Raw genomic sequence first — 14,787 nt, 5'->3', positions numbered from 1 at the left:
GCATTTCAAATAGTTGCCTTTTGTTCACCCAGCCTCTGTCATTACCGCTAGCTTAGGCTTGTTAACACATGGCATTGTTTCATCTACACATGGACAGCTTGTCACCCTGCTGCCCTCTGTCCCTTTATCCCCGGCCTCCTGCAGACCCTTGGCTCTCTGGCTCACAGCGGCACACTCCGACAAGCTGCTCCTTCTCCGGCACCACAAAGGCATGTGTCCCGGCCCCCATTCACACCCATTCATCTGCATACAGGTGGTCCCCAATTCAAATGGAGGGAGGCACACTTCTGCTTAATAGCGCTCCATGTGTGTAGTTTTAGCCCGGCAGGGGGGCGAGTAGTGGTTCTAGCAATGACAAACTCGTAATAGTGGTGCCTCTGCTCTGCGGGTCTTGTGGAAAGAGTCCAGGGAGGCTGAGCTGTTCCCAAACGTGCAACACACAAGCTAAAAGGGTATCAAAGCCAGTCATGGACACGCATACAAACAAACTAAAACACTGCATGCATGTGTGCGCCAGCAGGGGGTAAATGAGCCTCCTCCATCCCCTTCTGGACACTGTCTCGCTATTCAGACCACAGGAATCATTAACTCGCCCAGCCAACAGGCACACTTCACTTGTCCCTGGCGCTCTGTTCTCCTTTCTGTCTCCCGGGGACTCACTCCCATGCCCACACACACACACACCAGCACACAAAAGCACAAACAAACCCCAGTGAAATATTTAACCACGCTAGTCAGCTTGCATTGCCTCTGCCATCATTTGTTATACTGTATCCCCGTGTCTGTCTGCTTTGCTGTTCTCTCGGCTCATCTGTTGTCTCTGCCATCTTTCTTTCCTGTGTTCATCTGTTCAGTTATTTCCACGGAGTCCTCATCAGCCTCTGGCCAAAATATACTGGGTACATCTCTCCCTGATTACTTTACTTTCTCTTCTTTTCTTTTCACACTGACACAGTCGTGAGCATCTCCTTTGCTCTCTTTTATGCTCTATTGCCCCCTTTCAGTTCCTTCTTCTCCTGCCTTGGTGGGTTCCAGTTTTCTTCTAGCTGGCCCCCCACATCCTCTGCCCAATTTCAGTCTTTTCTTATCTATGTTTTTTCCCCCAACAAGTACCTCAGGCAGTGCATTTGTTAGGAGAGAATCCATTATCCTCCTCCATCCTCCCACCTTCTGTCCTCTCTCTCTCTCTCTCCATCTCTTCCTGTATCTCTCTCACTCTCTCTCCTCTCCTCACATGCCCCAGCCTTATATTCATTAACATAGTGTTAATGATCCCAGATGGACTGACATGTACTCTATGGGGGCGAAGTGTGAGTGGTTTCTTCCAAGGGTGTGCGTGGGTGGTTTTGTGTGTGTGTTTGTGTGCATGTAGGGCTGTTGGGTACATGTGTGCATAATTGTGTGTACGTGTGTACGTGACTGTGCCTACATGTGTGCATGTGAGTGGGTACATGTGTTCATATCAGATTGTTTCTTTCCCGGCGATAGATTGCTTTGTTATGATGATATGCATCTCTTACGCCCTTCTTTCAGAAAGCCAACAATAGAGTTGTTCAGACTGTAGTTGAGGATGTAAGCTAATGAGTGATTGGATCTGCCTTTGAATATAAAGGGAATGAAGAGTTGTGATCTCCTCCTTCACTTTAACCATGAAGTCAGATGAGTGTAAATATAACAATTTTGTCAAGCTGAAGTCAAAATTAACAGCCCTGCAAGAACAATTTACATTTCATCCGTTTATGAGAGGACAGTAGTTTTGTCATGCAGCTTGGAGTCATATTCATACTTACAGTTTTCTGGTAATAGTAACATTTCACACCTCTGGGACTAGTGTCTCATTATTGCTATTACATGGAGTGCTCCCGAGGAAATGAGAATCATATTTATTACTGGATTGTAATTATTGATGCAAAATGTGTTTGTCATTTTAGTGTTGCACCTGGTAATAATGTGAAGGCAATTTGAAGTACTTTTTATACTATGTTTAAGTTTAATCTATAATAATTCATCAAGATTTATCAGTTGATTTATATATTTTCTACTAATAATCTGAAACTATAAAGAGACTTGTTGCTAATGTTATCAAATAAATGTAGTATTTGCCTCTAAAATAAAGTGGAGTAGAAGTCCAAAGTAAAGCGGAAATACTCAAATAAACTGAAAGTTGACAAACCGAACTTCTATAACTCAATAACTCATAGTGTAAATATATATATATATATATATACATATATATAATAGTGTAAATATCCTCCTCTTTGTACCTTAATTTGCTATCCTTGTGCTCCTGTGACACTGAGAATGTCCCCACTGCAGGACTAATAAAAGTTTATCTTATCTTATCTTATTTTAAAGTACAAGTGCCTCAAACAATACTCAAGTACAGCACTTGAATAAATATACTCTGTTACATTCATGTAAATCAATGACAAAAAGCAGTAGTTTGTATCAAAAACACAGTAAAGCCATGTTGTTTTTCAGAAGCTGATCCTTTCATGGATGACCTCTGTGACTTGTTTCCTGAATTATAATGCATGATATTTTGTTTTGCATGATAGGTTTGTGTGTGGCCCTCCATGTGACAATACCTCTGTGCACAAAGTAAAGGCCATATGGCCAATAGTATGAATTAGTGAATAAGGACTTGGCTGGGCTCATTCAGCTCCCATTGGTCAAACTGCAATGTCAACGGTGAGCCCAACATTGTATGGTAATGCTCCCCTGCCTTTTAATGCAAGCAAAACTTTGCATCCAGGTTCTACATACCTTGTCAAAGACCTCCTTCTATATGGATGAAGGTATTGGAACACATGATCATTACACCAACAGGGACTTTAATGGCATCACATTCAGACATTAATATGGAGTTGGTGTCCCCTTTGCAGCTATGACAGCTTCCACTCTAATGGGAAGGCTATCCACAATTTTTTGTTTCTGTGGGAATGTTTGACCATACATGCAGTAGAGCACTTGTGAGGTAAGACACTAATGTTGAAAGATGTGGTTGAGGTCAGGGTTCTGTGTGGGCCAGTCAAGTTCTTCCATACCAAAGTCATCCAACCATGTCTTTATGGACCAGCAGGGGCACGGTCATGCTGGAATAGAAAAGGGCCTTTCCCAATCTGTTGCCACAAAGTCAGAAGCATAGCATTGTCCAAAATGTCTTGGTATGCTGAGGCATTAAGAATTCCCTTCACTGGAAGTAAGTGGCAAAGCCCCATATCACCCCTCAATTCAATAAAAAGGAGTATGTCCCTATACTTTTGTCCACATAGTGTATGTTGTTAATATTGTTGATTTTAATACACATCAGTGTGTTTAGGCCTCATGATTTTCAGGTGGTGAAGTGACCCTTAGACTCATAACATGCATGCTATGTTTAAAGTGTCTATGGATAGGCTCAAAGGATCAACAAGTTAGAGAAGGCAAGAAGTCAAAACCCTGCTGCTAACCAAGATAAGGTCTTGTGGTGCTCACTCACACACACACATACAGGCACACACACACATAAACACACACAGTCTGCTAAGGTTACAATGTTACAGGTGCAAGGGCAAAGTGCACGTATGTGTGTCATGGATACGTTAGCATTCTCGAAATGCATACACACATTGCTTGACCCCCTCCAAATATAGTTTACAGCATGCTCACTAGTAGCATAAATCTCAAACTACACACCATAAAACCAAGTTTCCATCCAGCTTTAGCCAAACAACAAAACATACCAAACAACCCAACTTTATCTTTATACCCTTCTGTGCAATGCATTTTCTTTTCTCTGTGGTGCTTCTTTTCTCAGTAGTTCATCACACCATTCTCTCTGCCTCCTGTTCTGTCTCTCTGTTCTTTCTTTGTCTATCATTGGCATGGTCACGCTTATTGCATAATTGTGCAGTCGCTTAATTATCAAGAACACTCAGTCTAGCGCTTGCCATGTCATGGGGGCTGTCCCTGTTCTCATCTACGCATAAACACACTTGACCCAGGAGCTCGTGCACACACATGCACACAAGCTTGGTCGTGTCTAAACCATCATCTCTGCATGTTTTCTCCTGAGAGGTTATGGCATAAAGCTAAAGTGCCACTAGAAAACCACCTGTAGATGCAAATACAAAAGACAACTTCCATTAACACAGCCAGAACCACCCACACACCTCAAGTTCTTTTGCTTGTCTGTGTCCTAGATTTTATATTCAGTTTTTTCTTCTTCTTTCTTTTTTTTCTTTGAAAGATTTTTGTAGTTCCATATCCACTGCAGAGTATCCCTAAGATCCCACTGTGCACATGCCGATAATGATACAAATTCAAAGAGGAATCACTTAGACTGGGAGCGCAGATGTGATCCTTGAAGGGATTGTCTAATGAGAGACTGGAAATGAATTTAGCAAGCACAGTCCATTAAGAATTGATGTAATCTGTAGTCAAACAGGGGATGTGTATTTGTTTGTGTGTGTATGTGTGTGTGCGTGTGCACATCTTGGCAAAGCGGTCACCATGGTGATCTCCTAAATCGGGGTCTCCTAAATGACAGAAGTGGGTGGCATCAGTGTCTAGTATAAGCAAACAGGCAAATACAAATGTACACACATAATGGTTTTTCTAGACAAGAGGGAGCTTTGCATTGAATGCAGTGCAGGAGAAGAATAGAAAATGACAACATAACTTTTATCGTTAGAATTCTGGCCATCAGTTCTGTTGTTTATGGTATTAGTTTACACAACAATGTTGGTGTGTAGATCTGAATATGTGCAACATCACTTCAACAGTTCAACAGAGCAAGGAACAAGGGTGATAAACCAGGGCCCAAGCTGATAAGGCCATTTGGTAATGTTTGGTAATGTTTCTGGAAATCTTGGCAGTTTGTTGACACAGAGAGGACAGTACAGTGCAAAGTCTAACCCATGTGTTAATGTGTTCGAAGTTGGGTTTTGCACAGTCGGTTCTGATATTTTTGGATGAAATGTCTTAAAAATGTTTGAAGTAGAATTACATCTGTGGCAGTGCAGAGAAGACTTTGAATGATAATAATTTACAGTTTGGTTGGTAGCTGGTCAAAAATTTCTTAAGTGGGTGTAGTTCTGTTGGGGAAGATGTGAACCCATGACCTCGGTATTTCTAAAATCCTAGCTGCGGCCCTGGGTCAGATGGTCAAGTGTGACCATGTTATTTAAGCCACATGTTTTTTGAGGTTAACTTTAATATACTGTTGCAGTCGTACACTGCACAGAAAAAAAAACGAGCTCAAAAACAGAGTCTATGGAAGTTAATACAGAGGATCTGCAAAATCTAATTGCTGTTTTCAGTGCACAGATGGGTGAAGATTTACATGTATGCCTTTTTCTCCCCATTTTTTTTGGGTGAATTTAGGATTTGTTTACAACTTCATCTACCTTGCTCTGATGGATTCTTCTGTTGATTTCGTTGTGGCCTGTGGACCACAGGAATTAACTGAAGAAATGACTTAATCAATTTGGTGAGTAAAATGTTAGTAGAAAACAAAGAATTGTTTTTTCTTTCATCAGTACAGCTACATCAACTACCATAATCAGGTCATAACCATAATACATGGCCAAGAAAAATGTCCTTTTAAACCAAAATGTCCTCATTAGATCAGTGAACTGTCTAGTCAGTCATCACAAGTGTACAGGAGCTAAACCAGGCCACACACACATACACACAAACACACTTGGAGCTTTGGATGGTTTATCTCCCTGGAAGATGTATGCACGCACAGCATTTTCCTGTGGGATCTTCCACAGTACTGCCAAACTTGATCAGCAGAAGGTCACCTACACAAAGATAGGTATGCCTCACTTAAGTGATTTATGGAGTTGTAGGCATTGAAATTACCAAGGTTATCTAAGTGTGGACAGGTTGTTGGTCCAGTTGTGTGATGACAGCAGGTGATGGGTGGAGGAGAGGTCAGGTCAGATTTTGGAGGTTATTGGGAGAGTTAAAACAGGCAATGAGCAACAGTTCAGTTGGGGTAGTGCTCTCCTCCCAAGCTCTTAACAGCTAACAGATGGCGTCCTCTACCAGAATGGACGGAACGGAATAAAATACCAAGATTCAGTTAGACACATGCACAAACACGCATTGATCCTGTAAGGAAAGAGGCTCATGGGGATCTGAAGAATGTTTTTGAGATTATTCACTTGCAGCGAAAGGGAGGTTCTTTTGGAGGAGTCGTTCCATCAGGGACTCTACTCATTCAAATAAAATGTTCTTGTCTGACATTGAGGGAATATGCTCATGTCTTAGTCACTGTCGCATGATGCACAATCAGTGCAGCTTCAAAAATGAATGTGATGCATTATAATAAATTTTGCAAAATACATGTCCCTTGATCATACTTGATTTTGACAAAGACAGTAAGACTGGAAGTGAACGCCAAACAAAATCAAACTTGGATGGGTGTATGCAGGCAAAATGAGGACTTTGTAATCATATTTGGCTTTGATCACTGCCATCTGCATAGGCTTGCTGACCAAACTGTCCAAACTATTGCATAGTTTTTGCATAGTTTTCACACATAGAATCACAGAATCTGTTAGTTCCCAGGTCTGGATGGAAACACTGACCTAAGTCTTTAGCTATTGAATTATTATCCACTGGTAGGATTCTTATACCCTTTACTTACATACAGTTACATTTTGAGCTTGCACTCTGAATATTTAGAGAAGGAAAAAAGCCCTTTATGAAGAGTCCACTTGAAGCCTACCTGCTCCTCCTAATTCTGGTAAACAATGTCTGTATAGTGGAAGCATGTAATCTAATACAGCCCTCTAACTGGAGGTCATTTTAACTGGATACACTTAAAGGGTAGGTCATTGAGTTGTACAAAGAAAAGTCAAACAACAGTACCGGAAAGGATTACCTAGCTCCTCAAAGTCTCTATTGTTACTGTCGTACGATTACACCAATCCCATTAGTGTGTCCACGTCTACGCGGTGGGATAAGGCATGAAGATGAAGCGTAGTGAGACTGTTTATAACAGGCTTACGGTTCAGGGCTGTGAGCTTCAAAGTACTCTGCATCATCTCTCTGAACTCTCAATATTCGTCATCTAATCTGTACAGCACCTCACTTCTAAGATCTTACATCTGTTATTGGTTTAACTGCAAATGGAGAGGATGTATGGAAGAATAAAACGAGTGTTGGAATCTTGTGCCATCACTGAGGACTTAGTGGTTGTCTGAGCTCATGTGGGACCCCTCTTGTCTTTACTGTTCTCCCCTGCGCCAACGGAATAAAGGATCTAATCCCATTATTAGATATTATACTTAAGTGGTTTAACGTCAGTGGCTATGCCTATTGTAGGGATGTGTGTGTGTGTGTATGTGTTTGAGAATCTGTGTGTACGTATGACTCACTCTAGAGTGTGTTCTACAACTGTAGTATGAAAACACCATAGAGTATGTCAATGTATTGGCCTGAATCTGTGAAAAATAATGTCATATTTGGAAATGACTTCTGCAAACACTTGGGGTCTTAGGTTAAATTAGGTTAACTATACGGTGTAATTTAATGTTTGTGAAGATGTGTGTTTTTCCCATTCGTGAGATTGTGTGAAAATGCCTCCTTTCTATTTCATCTGTACGATTCTCCATTCTGCCTGTCTTTGTGTAGAGGAAAATGATCATTCTTCTCTGCCAAATATTAATGTTTAATGTTTGACTGCTTGACATAAGAGGATTTCCAAATCACTTGGAGCCACAGGTTCATTTAGCATTCATGTGATCCACCAGGGAACACTGATATGGATTTCAATAAAATGTCAACTTTTGAAATTGATTTGTCCTGCTGGCGTCCACTCCGTGCTGTGTATTTTGGTAGCAATAAAATCGATAGAAATAAAATGCAGCAAACTTGAAATTTCATTAAAGTAAGCTTGTTGGATGATGGAATGCCAAATTAATCAGTGAACCATGACAGCTCTTGGAAAAGCTCTCAAGCCATGCTCTCTGAAAGTTGTTATATTCTGCGAGGTGTGCATGTTTGCAGATAAGCAAGTCAGCGGTAAACTGCCTTTGCAATTGCAGATTTTGCAGAGACTTTTGAAGTTAAATTTTTTTTATATTTAAAAAGACACAAGGAGTGTGTATTACAGCGCGAGTTGTGGTGTGTGTTTGTTTGAGCTGTATGGTCAGTGTAGAAGTTGACTGTTTGCTGTTTTCTCACTATTCTCGGAAAAATCTTAATTGCAGTTTTTCGTTGTGGTTAACTCCCTGTGGTTCAGGGCTGTACTCCTGTGCTCACACTACTCTACTCTCTCTTTCTGTCACATACACACACACACACACACACACACACACACACACGGTCATGGGACCAATCCCAGTAGTTTTGCATCACCTCTTTGCTGGCCTCCACTCCATCATGACCACACTGGAAATTACTCCCTGACTACAAATAGCTGCCAACAGGGTTGCCGGTTCAATTCCCTCTCCAGCTGTTTGCCTTGTATGTCTCTGCTGAAGCAGGGCAGAGAAATGTCCAAAGATACACTATAGGTCAGCTCTAACATTTCTAATTAAAGAACAGGACGTAGCATAGAGAGGGCTGTTAATGCACTCTGGTCTGTTCAGACTGACTGCCATAATTACAATCAGGCTGGCATAGCCAGGCCCCGTCTACAGGGCTGAGGCGTTAAACCACCCGTGGCTCTCATTAGAGGACATGGGCTAATGAGTTCACTCCACACACATACACTGGGAACACACATACACACATTGTGTCCAGAGTTCGCTGTGCTTTTACTGCATTCTGGCAAGCTTAATTTCACACTTTTGCCTCCCGTGACACACACACAGAGGCACCTACCCTGAGAGGGGTGTGATTTTAAATAGAGTTGTTATGAATGGAAAGAGCCAATTAAGAGAGTGTGATTAAGAATTATACCATTCATTTTAGTGCACACAGTTCACAGGGGAACCAGAGAGTGCAGGAAATGAGCATAAGGGTGAATTTTAAGGAAGAAATAAAATAGGGGAAATACGTAAGAAAGGAAATGTTTCTAAAGATACAAGGAAATTGGGAGATTTTAAAAAGGAGAGGGTCAGAAACAGAGAGAGAGAAAGAAAGAGGAGAAAAGAACTACTACCAGGGAAGAGGGATAGTGTGAGGGTGAAGGGCGGGTAACTTGATCTCTGTCCTGATAAAGCCGAATTTATTTTGGAGGGTAACAGAAACAGCTCGGTGTCACTACGCAGATCTGCACAGCTGGGGAGAAGAGACAAGTCCAAGTCTGGTACTTTCAGGGAGAGTAAATGAAGCAGAGATATAGAGATTGGGCTCAGGAGATACACTAGAGAAGAAAATGTTAGATTAGAGAAGGGAAATAAGTAACAAGATTTTACACTTGTACAGAAAAAAAAGAGGAAGAAAGCTGTGAAAGGAGGGCTGAATGAAGATTGCCTGCTGGGTTGTCTGAAGAGTTTGGGTGAAGTCAAATATACCTCCAATTATTCTGCTCTGCCTCAAGGACCAGAATGATTGACAGCTGGACAACAGAAAATGTACATGGGCAGCCGCTGCTCGGAAAGCCGAAATGAATACAAAACAACATGGCAGCTAACAAAAACTGAAATCATGTTTACATGGAAAAATGGGTGATGTCATTTCAAATGTCAAGCCTCTGAAATCACAGTTTTTTGAGGTATACACCAATGAGCACAGTTCTCAACATTACTGGCCTCTGGTCTATTTCTAAGTGTTTGGGTGTGGTGCATGTGCTTTGGGGTTGAGCAATGAGGTGTCTGACTCTTGTTGATCTACATCTGTGTGCTTCTTGGCACTGCCAGTATTTTTATTAGGACTGGTGTTGACTTTTCTGCAGAAGTATAGCAGTCGAAACGTGAGCAGCATCACTTAGATTGTCTGCCTGATCCCAATAAAGAAAATACACCCCCGTCCAAAAAACCCCCTGCATACTGTACAGTAGTGTCCATCCAAAGGGACTGCCCTGACCTACATCTTACTGTCCATAGTTTCAGACAGTTAACAGTAGGCTAAACCCTACTTAAGCACAACATTACAGACACCTACTACAGCTTAAAGGATACTGGTCCTTTGCCATTAGTGCAGTGTTAATACAGCTGTTGGAGAAAATGAAGGCTGCACATTTGCTTCTGTGAATTAAGCAGAAAGATGATCACGGGACAAACTGTATTTAGGGCGGTTTTTCCAAACACTCAGCCCTGATTCCTGTGTCCTTAATGCATGATCCAGTCTGCTACAGTCTCCACAAATTAAGGACCGGCTATTACAGTCAACCCTGGATTGGACTTAGTGGTCTCTTCAGGTCAGGAGGATCAGACAGATTCAGACAGACTGAATTTAATTGACAGATGCCTGGGAGACAGAAAGAGCAGACAGTAAGCACCCTCACGTATATGTCAAAAAGCCGCATTTTCTTGTTTCTGTCAATCTGGGGTTGTGGGGAAATGAGGTTTGTGCGGAGAGAGAAGGACGGATATGGGAATGGAATAAGGGCAGCGGATGGAGAGCGGCAGATTGTAATTAGGTTCTGCTTCTGACTGACCAGTCAGTCTGGGTTACCTTGACAACAACAGACTCAGCTAGGTGGTATTATGGGACGTATGGGATATAGAACTGGTGATTTCCAACAGACACAGCACAAACAGTTATGAGGATGAAGATGTAAGATGCTGATAAATATGTGTGACATTGCAGGACTGACTGATTTATAATAAGGGAGCAACAATGTGCATGATCGCTCGCTCCATGGTCACGATACCATGGCGTGTGAGCTGAGTCACATGTGCAAGTGTACGTGCTTTTGATCATGAAAAGCTCAGCGTTCGTGAGAGCTATTACCCAGGTGTGTGAGCGCACCTTGTCGCAGTAAAGATAAGAAAGTCAGAGAGAAATAGACATAAAACAAGAGAGGGAGGGCCTGTTATCGTAATTCTATAAAACTTTTACCTTACAAGTGTATGGGCAAAGTTCATCTCTGTTTCTCAAGAACGGACTTTGTAAGTTGGGTTGTTTTAGCGTAACTGCCAATGCAGATTGTAAAACTCAGCCCTGAAACCTTTCTTTCTGCGTGTCTGGCTGAAGTGAAATCCATTGAACTCCTACAGAGCCGGGCAGAGCAAAGCTCACAAGGCTTACACAGGCGCTATTGTCCCTTCATCAGACCACCATTGTCTCTGTGTGCATGCATGTGCAGAGTTATTGCCTTGTGCACCAGAGGGTGGAAGCTCTCTGTTAGTGTTTATAAGCATGTGAGTTTATGTATGTATGTATGTGCATGAGGAGCTCATGGACTATGGCACTGATGTGAACATGTGATACAGAAAGAATGTAGCGCTTTAGAAAAATGTGGGGAGAAAACAAAGCAAACATTTTCATCATGAAGAGACGATGATATGGCAAAAATGTCACAAATCCGTGTAAAAACAGTGCAATCCAAAGATAAACAGTACAGTATATCTAGATGTTATTCAAGAGACTTTAATTAACATAGCGCAAAATCACAAATCACATTGTCTCAGGGAGCTTGGAATAATTCCCATAATACCAAATAAAGTCAAAAACAATCTAGCTCAGCCTCCCAGAGGCCTTTTGTCTTATCACACATTAAACAAGGTGACATCATGCCTGCTGGTAAGGCGGGTCACTGATACTACACTATTTACATCATCCAGAAACACTACTCCTGTTTACCTCACCACCTGCTCTGTGTTCCTTCATCTGACTCAGCCATCAGTGTGCTGGAATGTCCACTCTTGTGTGATGCTGTGGTGTGGTCAGCATTATTCCAGGCACTGAAACTTGAAACCTTCTGCTTAGTGCTCCAGCCTGTGATATCCGTTTAATATTACCGCTCCAGTATACCTGCAAATTGTAGCTTGTCTCCTCTTGTTGGTTTAAACTTTATTAATTTAGGTTTGATTTAGTTTCGGGAGACAAGAAGGGTGAGCTGAGTAAACAGTGAAATACAGCAAATCTCTGAAGCAATAGCTGCTGAGAAAGCTCACTGAGGAGTGAGAATATCTTTTGTTCTTTTGTAGCTTTCTGCCATAATAGCCAAGGCCACACTGAATACTGCAACTTAGTGCTTTTGCAGCATAGAAATACAGTTCATATCAGACTGGCGTTATCATTATGAAACTGTTGACTATGTTTCACATTCAAAAACTACAGCCATGGCTTTTTGTTTCTCACATGCTGCTCTGTAGCTCCGCCTTTTGGGAAGAATTTTTAGAAAAAGTGCTCTTCCCGAGTTAGATAAAAGACTGACACAACTCTCACGCCCATATGATAATATGATATACAGAGAAAAGAGCAGCCACAGTTTAGCTTGGCACACAGGGGGAAACGGGGAAACAGCTAACCCGACTCTGTCCAAAAGGAACAAAATCTGCCTACCAGCACCTATAAAGCTGTAAAGAAACGCACTCCCACTATGTACTGTAAGTGTGACACTACAGGAACCATTGTGGCCCAGTTTTTGCTTCTAGGTCTGAGGAGATCTGAGGAGACCCATCATTTCGTGCTTCCATCACTCATGCTCTCTCTGTTTGGTTCGCCTCTATTTCTTCGTACCACAGAGCTCACAGTGTCTGTCAAAACTCTGTTTGTTTCTGCTCAGTGATGGAGCAGAATTCGGTTTTGTGTCCAAAGGGAAACAATTAGTTGAGTGTGTGTGTGTGTGTGTGTGTGTATCTCTGTGTGTGTGCGCTTGGCTTGGTGGGTGTGTGTACTGATGTGAGAAGAGCAGGCGTTCAAGGCCTTCGCTAAACAAACTCATTAACTGACCATTTGTCAGAGCAGAGACAGGACCAAACAAGATATAAAGGAAAAAAAGGGAGAACAGAGAGATTAATGTGTGAGAGAGAAAACAGGAAAGGAATTCAAAACAGATAGAGAGAAAGTTTGTTTATTACCGAACCTTTCCTGATCACTTTGGTCAGTTTGAAAATCCTTGTCTTTTGACTCAGCAACTGCAGCAAACACACACACACACACACACACACACACGTGCTTGGACACACATGACTGAATATCGCCTATAATTGCAAATGATATGCATTTGATGTTGCACAGGATGGAACTGTTTGTACTCATCAGTTCCTCAGATCCTTTCACACCACGTTATTGTCAAACGAACTGTGACAAGCGAATGCCGTCAGTGCCTCATCGTGTTCCCTAGGTCTGCAGCTTTTCAAAGGCGATTTAGCTTTCTTTTCTGTGGTACTGATGAAACAAGATTAAGATCAGCTAAAGAAACCTTAATAAATATCTAAGGGGAGTTGGAGGAATCTATTTTTCACACAATTTACGTTAGATGTCCATTACACTAATAAAACATTTAAATACTGCTGTCCTGGAGCACCAGCTAGTGTAAACTCATAAAAAATGACTGGCAGATAATTAGACTAAACTGTTCAAGTAGCAATCTGTACATCTGTTTCTAATTCCATGACTTGCTGGTGCTATTCTCAAGTAAAAACTGCTCAAATAATGGCTATTGGTCAGGCATATGCATCAGATGTGTGCGCTAGTTAGCTTAGCTAATATTGCTACCAAGCAATGATTTTATATTATAGTATTATAATTATTCTGAAATGGGCCATTCTGCAAGTACTTTTACTTTTTCTACTTTATGCATGCTTTAATGCTAATACTTGTGAATGTAAGACATACTTTCTACAGTACTTTAGTTAAATAACGTCAGTTAGTTATGTTATGTTACACTCTCAGAAGTGAAGATCAAAGTCACTTACCATTTTGCAGTGACTTTCAAACTGGCAGAAATCCTGAGTGGAGAAGCAAAAACATCTGATTCTTTGCCAACAGAAGCCTCAGAAGACCATGATACAATACAGCCAAAACACATGTTGTGTGTGCGTGTGTTTTTTTCCCCATCAGGGATCTCTTGCCGTTATTATCATAGCCATTTCCACTATCACCATTGCAGACAACACCTACGGTACATATAAACAATGTCAGTACAAGTCCAGACATGTTTGGTGAGGGATGGCGAATGTGATTCTGGGAAATGTAGGAAATCACTGACAGAGGTTGAATTTTTACAAGAAGATGAACATTACAAGGCTTACACACAAGACAACAGTGTCAGCAGTATGTAGTAGAGTACTGCAAGGAGGAGACAGGGGGACAAAACCACATCTTTTCTTTGGGTCATGCATTAAAGATAATTTATTTTTTGTCTGAAGAGAGGAAGTAGGAGAGTATGTTGGTGTGTGTGTACTGTATGAGTACATACTTGTCAGTGTAACCACCACCTCTGTGTTGGCATGTCCAGATGTTTCCAGATTATTACTTTTCTCTCTCTATCCTTTCATTTCTCTATCATCCATCATCCTTCGCCCTTCTGTCCTGCCCCACTGACTTACTGCTGTTGATACGTGTAATCCCCACCTTTTATCTCCTTTGTCTCTGCCTCCCCCATCATGACTTCATTATGTATTTTTCTGTCTGTCGTTATTGCCATTTAATCTTTTCTTCCGAAACAAGTGGTATTTTAGGCCTGTAACTCTTCTGTGGAGGTCGTGAGTGTATTTATAGCCTGTAAACTAGAATGGTATAACACCCCAATAGACATGTGTGTTAATATGCTGTTGGTGCCAAAATGAATCAAGGACAGCCTGCAGGATGTGAGTTAATGAGGTGTTTGGATTCATTCTAATGTACTGTATTATATGTGTCAGTGTGTGCGTGTGCATGCATGTCTGTGTGTGTTGGCTCTGCATTGTTTTATCTTGGAGTACATAAACTGATATGTTCATCTTTAGT

General features: G+C 41.5%; 1 protein-coding gene across 1 annotated transcript in view; it reads right to left on the bottom strand.

Annotated features, from left to right (window-relative positions):
* The window catches only part of efna1b (ephrin-A1b), a 28,714-nt gene extending 14,791 nt beyond the window's left edge, over positions 1 to 13,923 (bottom strand). The window contains exon 1 of the mRNA XM_046399901.1: positions 13,755 to 13,923. Coding sequence (XP_046255857.1) covers positions 13,755 to 13,867 — 113 coding nt within the window. The 5' untranslated portion in view covers positions 13,868 to 13,923. The remainder of the gene's footprint in view (positions 1 to 13,754) is intronic.
* Positions 13,924 to 14,787: the final 864 nt, after the last annotated feature.

Source organism: Scatophagus argus, chromosome 9, assembly GCF_020382885.2.
Source record: "Scatophagus argus isolate fScaArg1 chromosome 9, fScaArg1.pri, whole genome shotgun sequence".
In the NCBI taxonomy this organism is placed as follows: Eukaryota; Metazoa; Chordata; class Actinopteri; family Scatophagidae; genus Scatophagus; species Scatophagus argus.
Note: the sequence above shows the minus strand (reverse complement) of the source record. Positions and strands in the feature narration are given on the sequence as shown.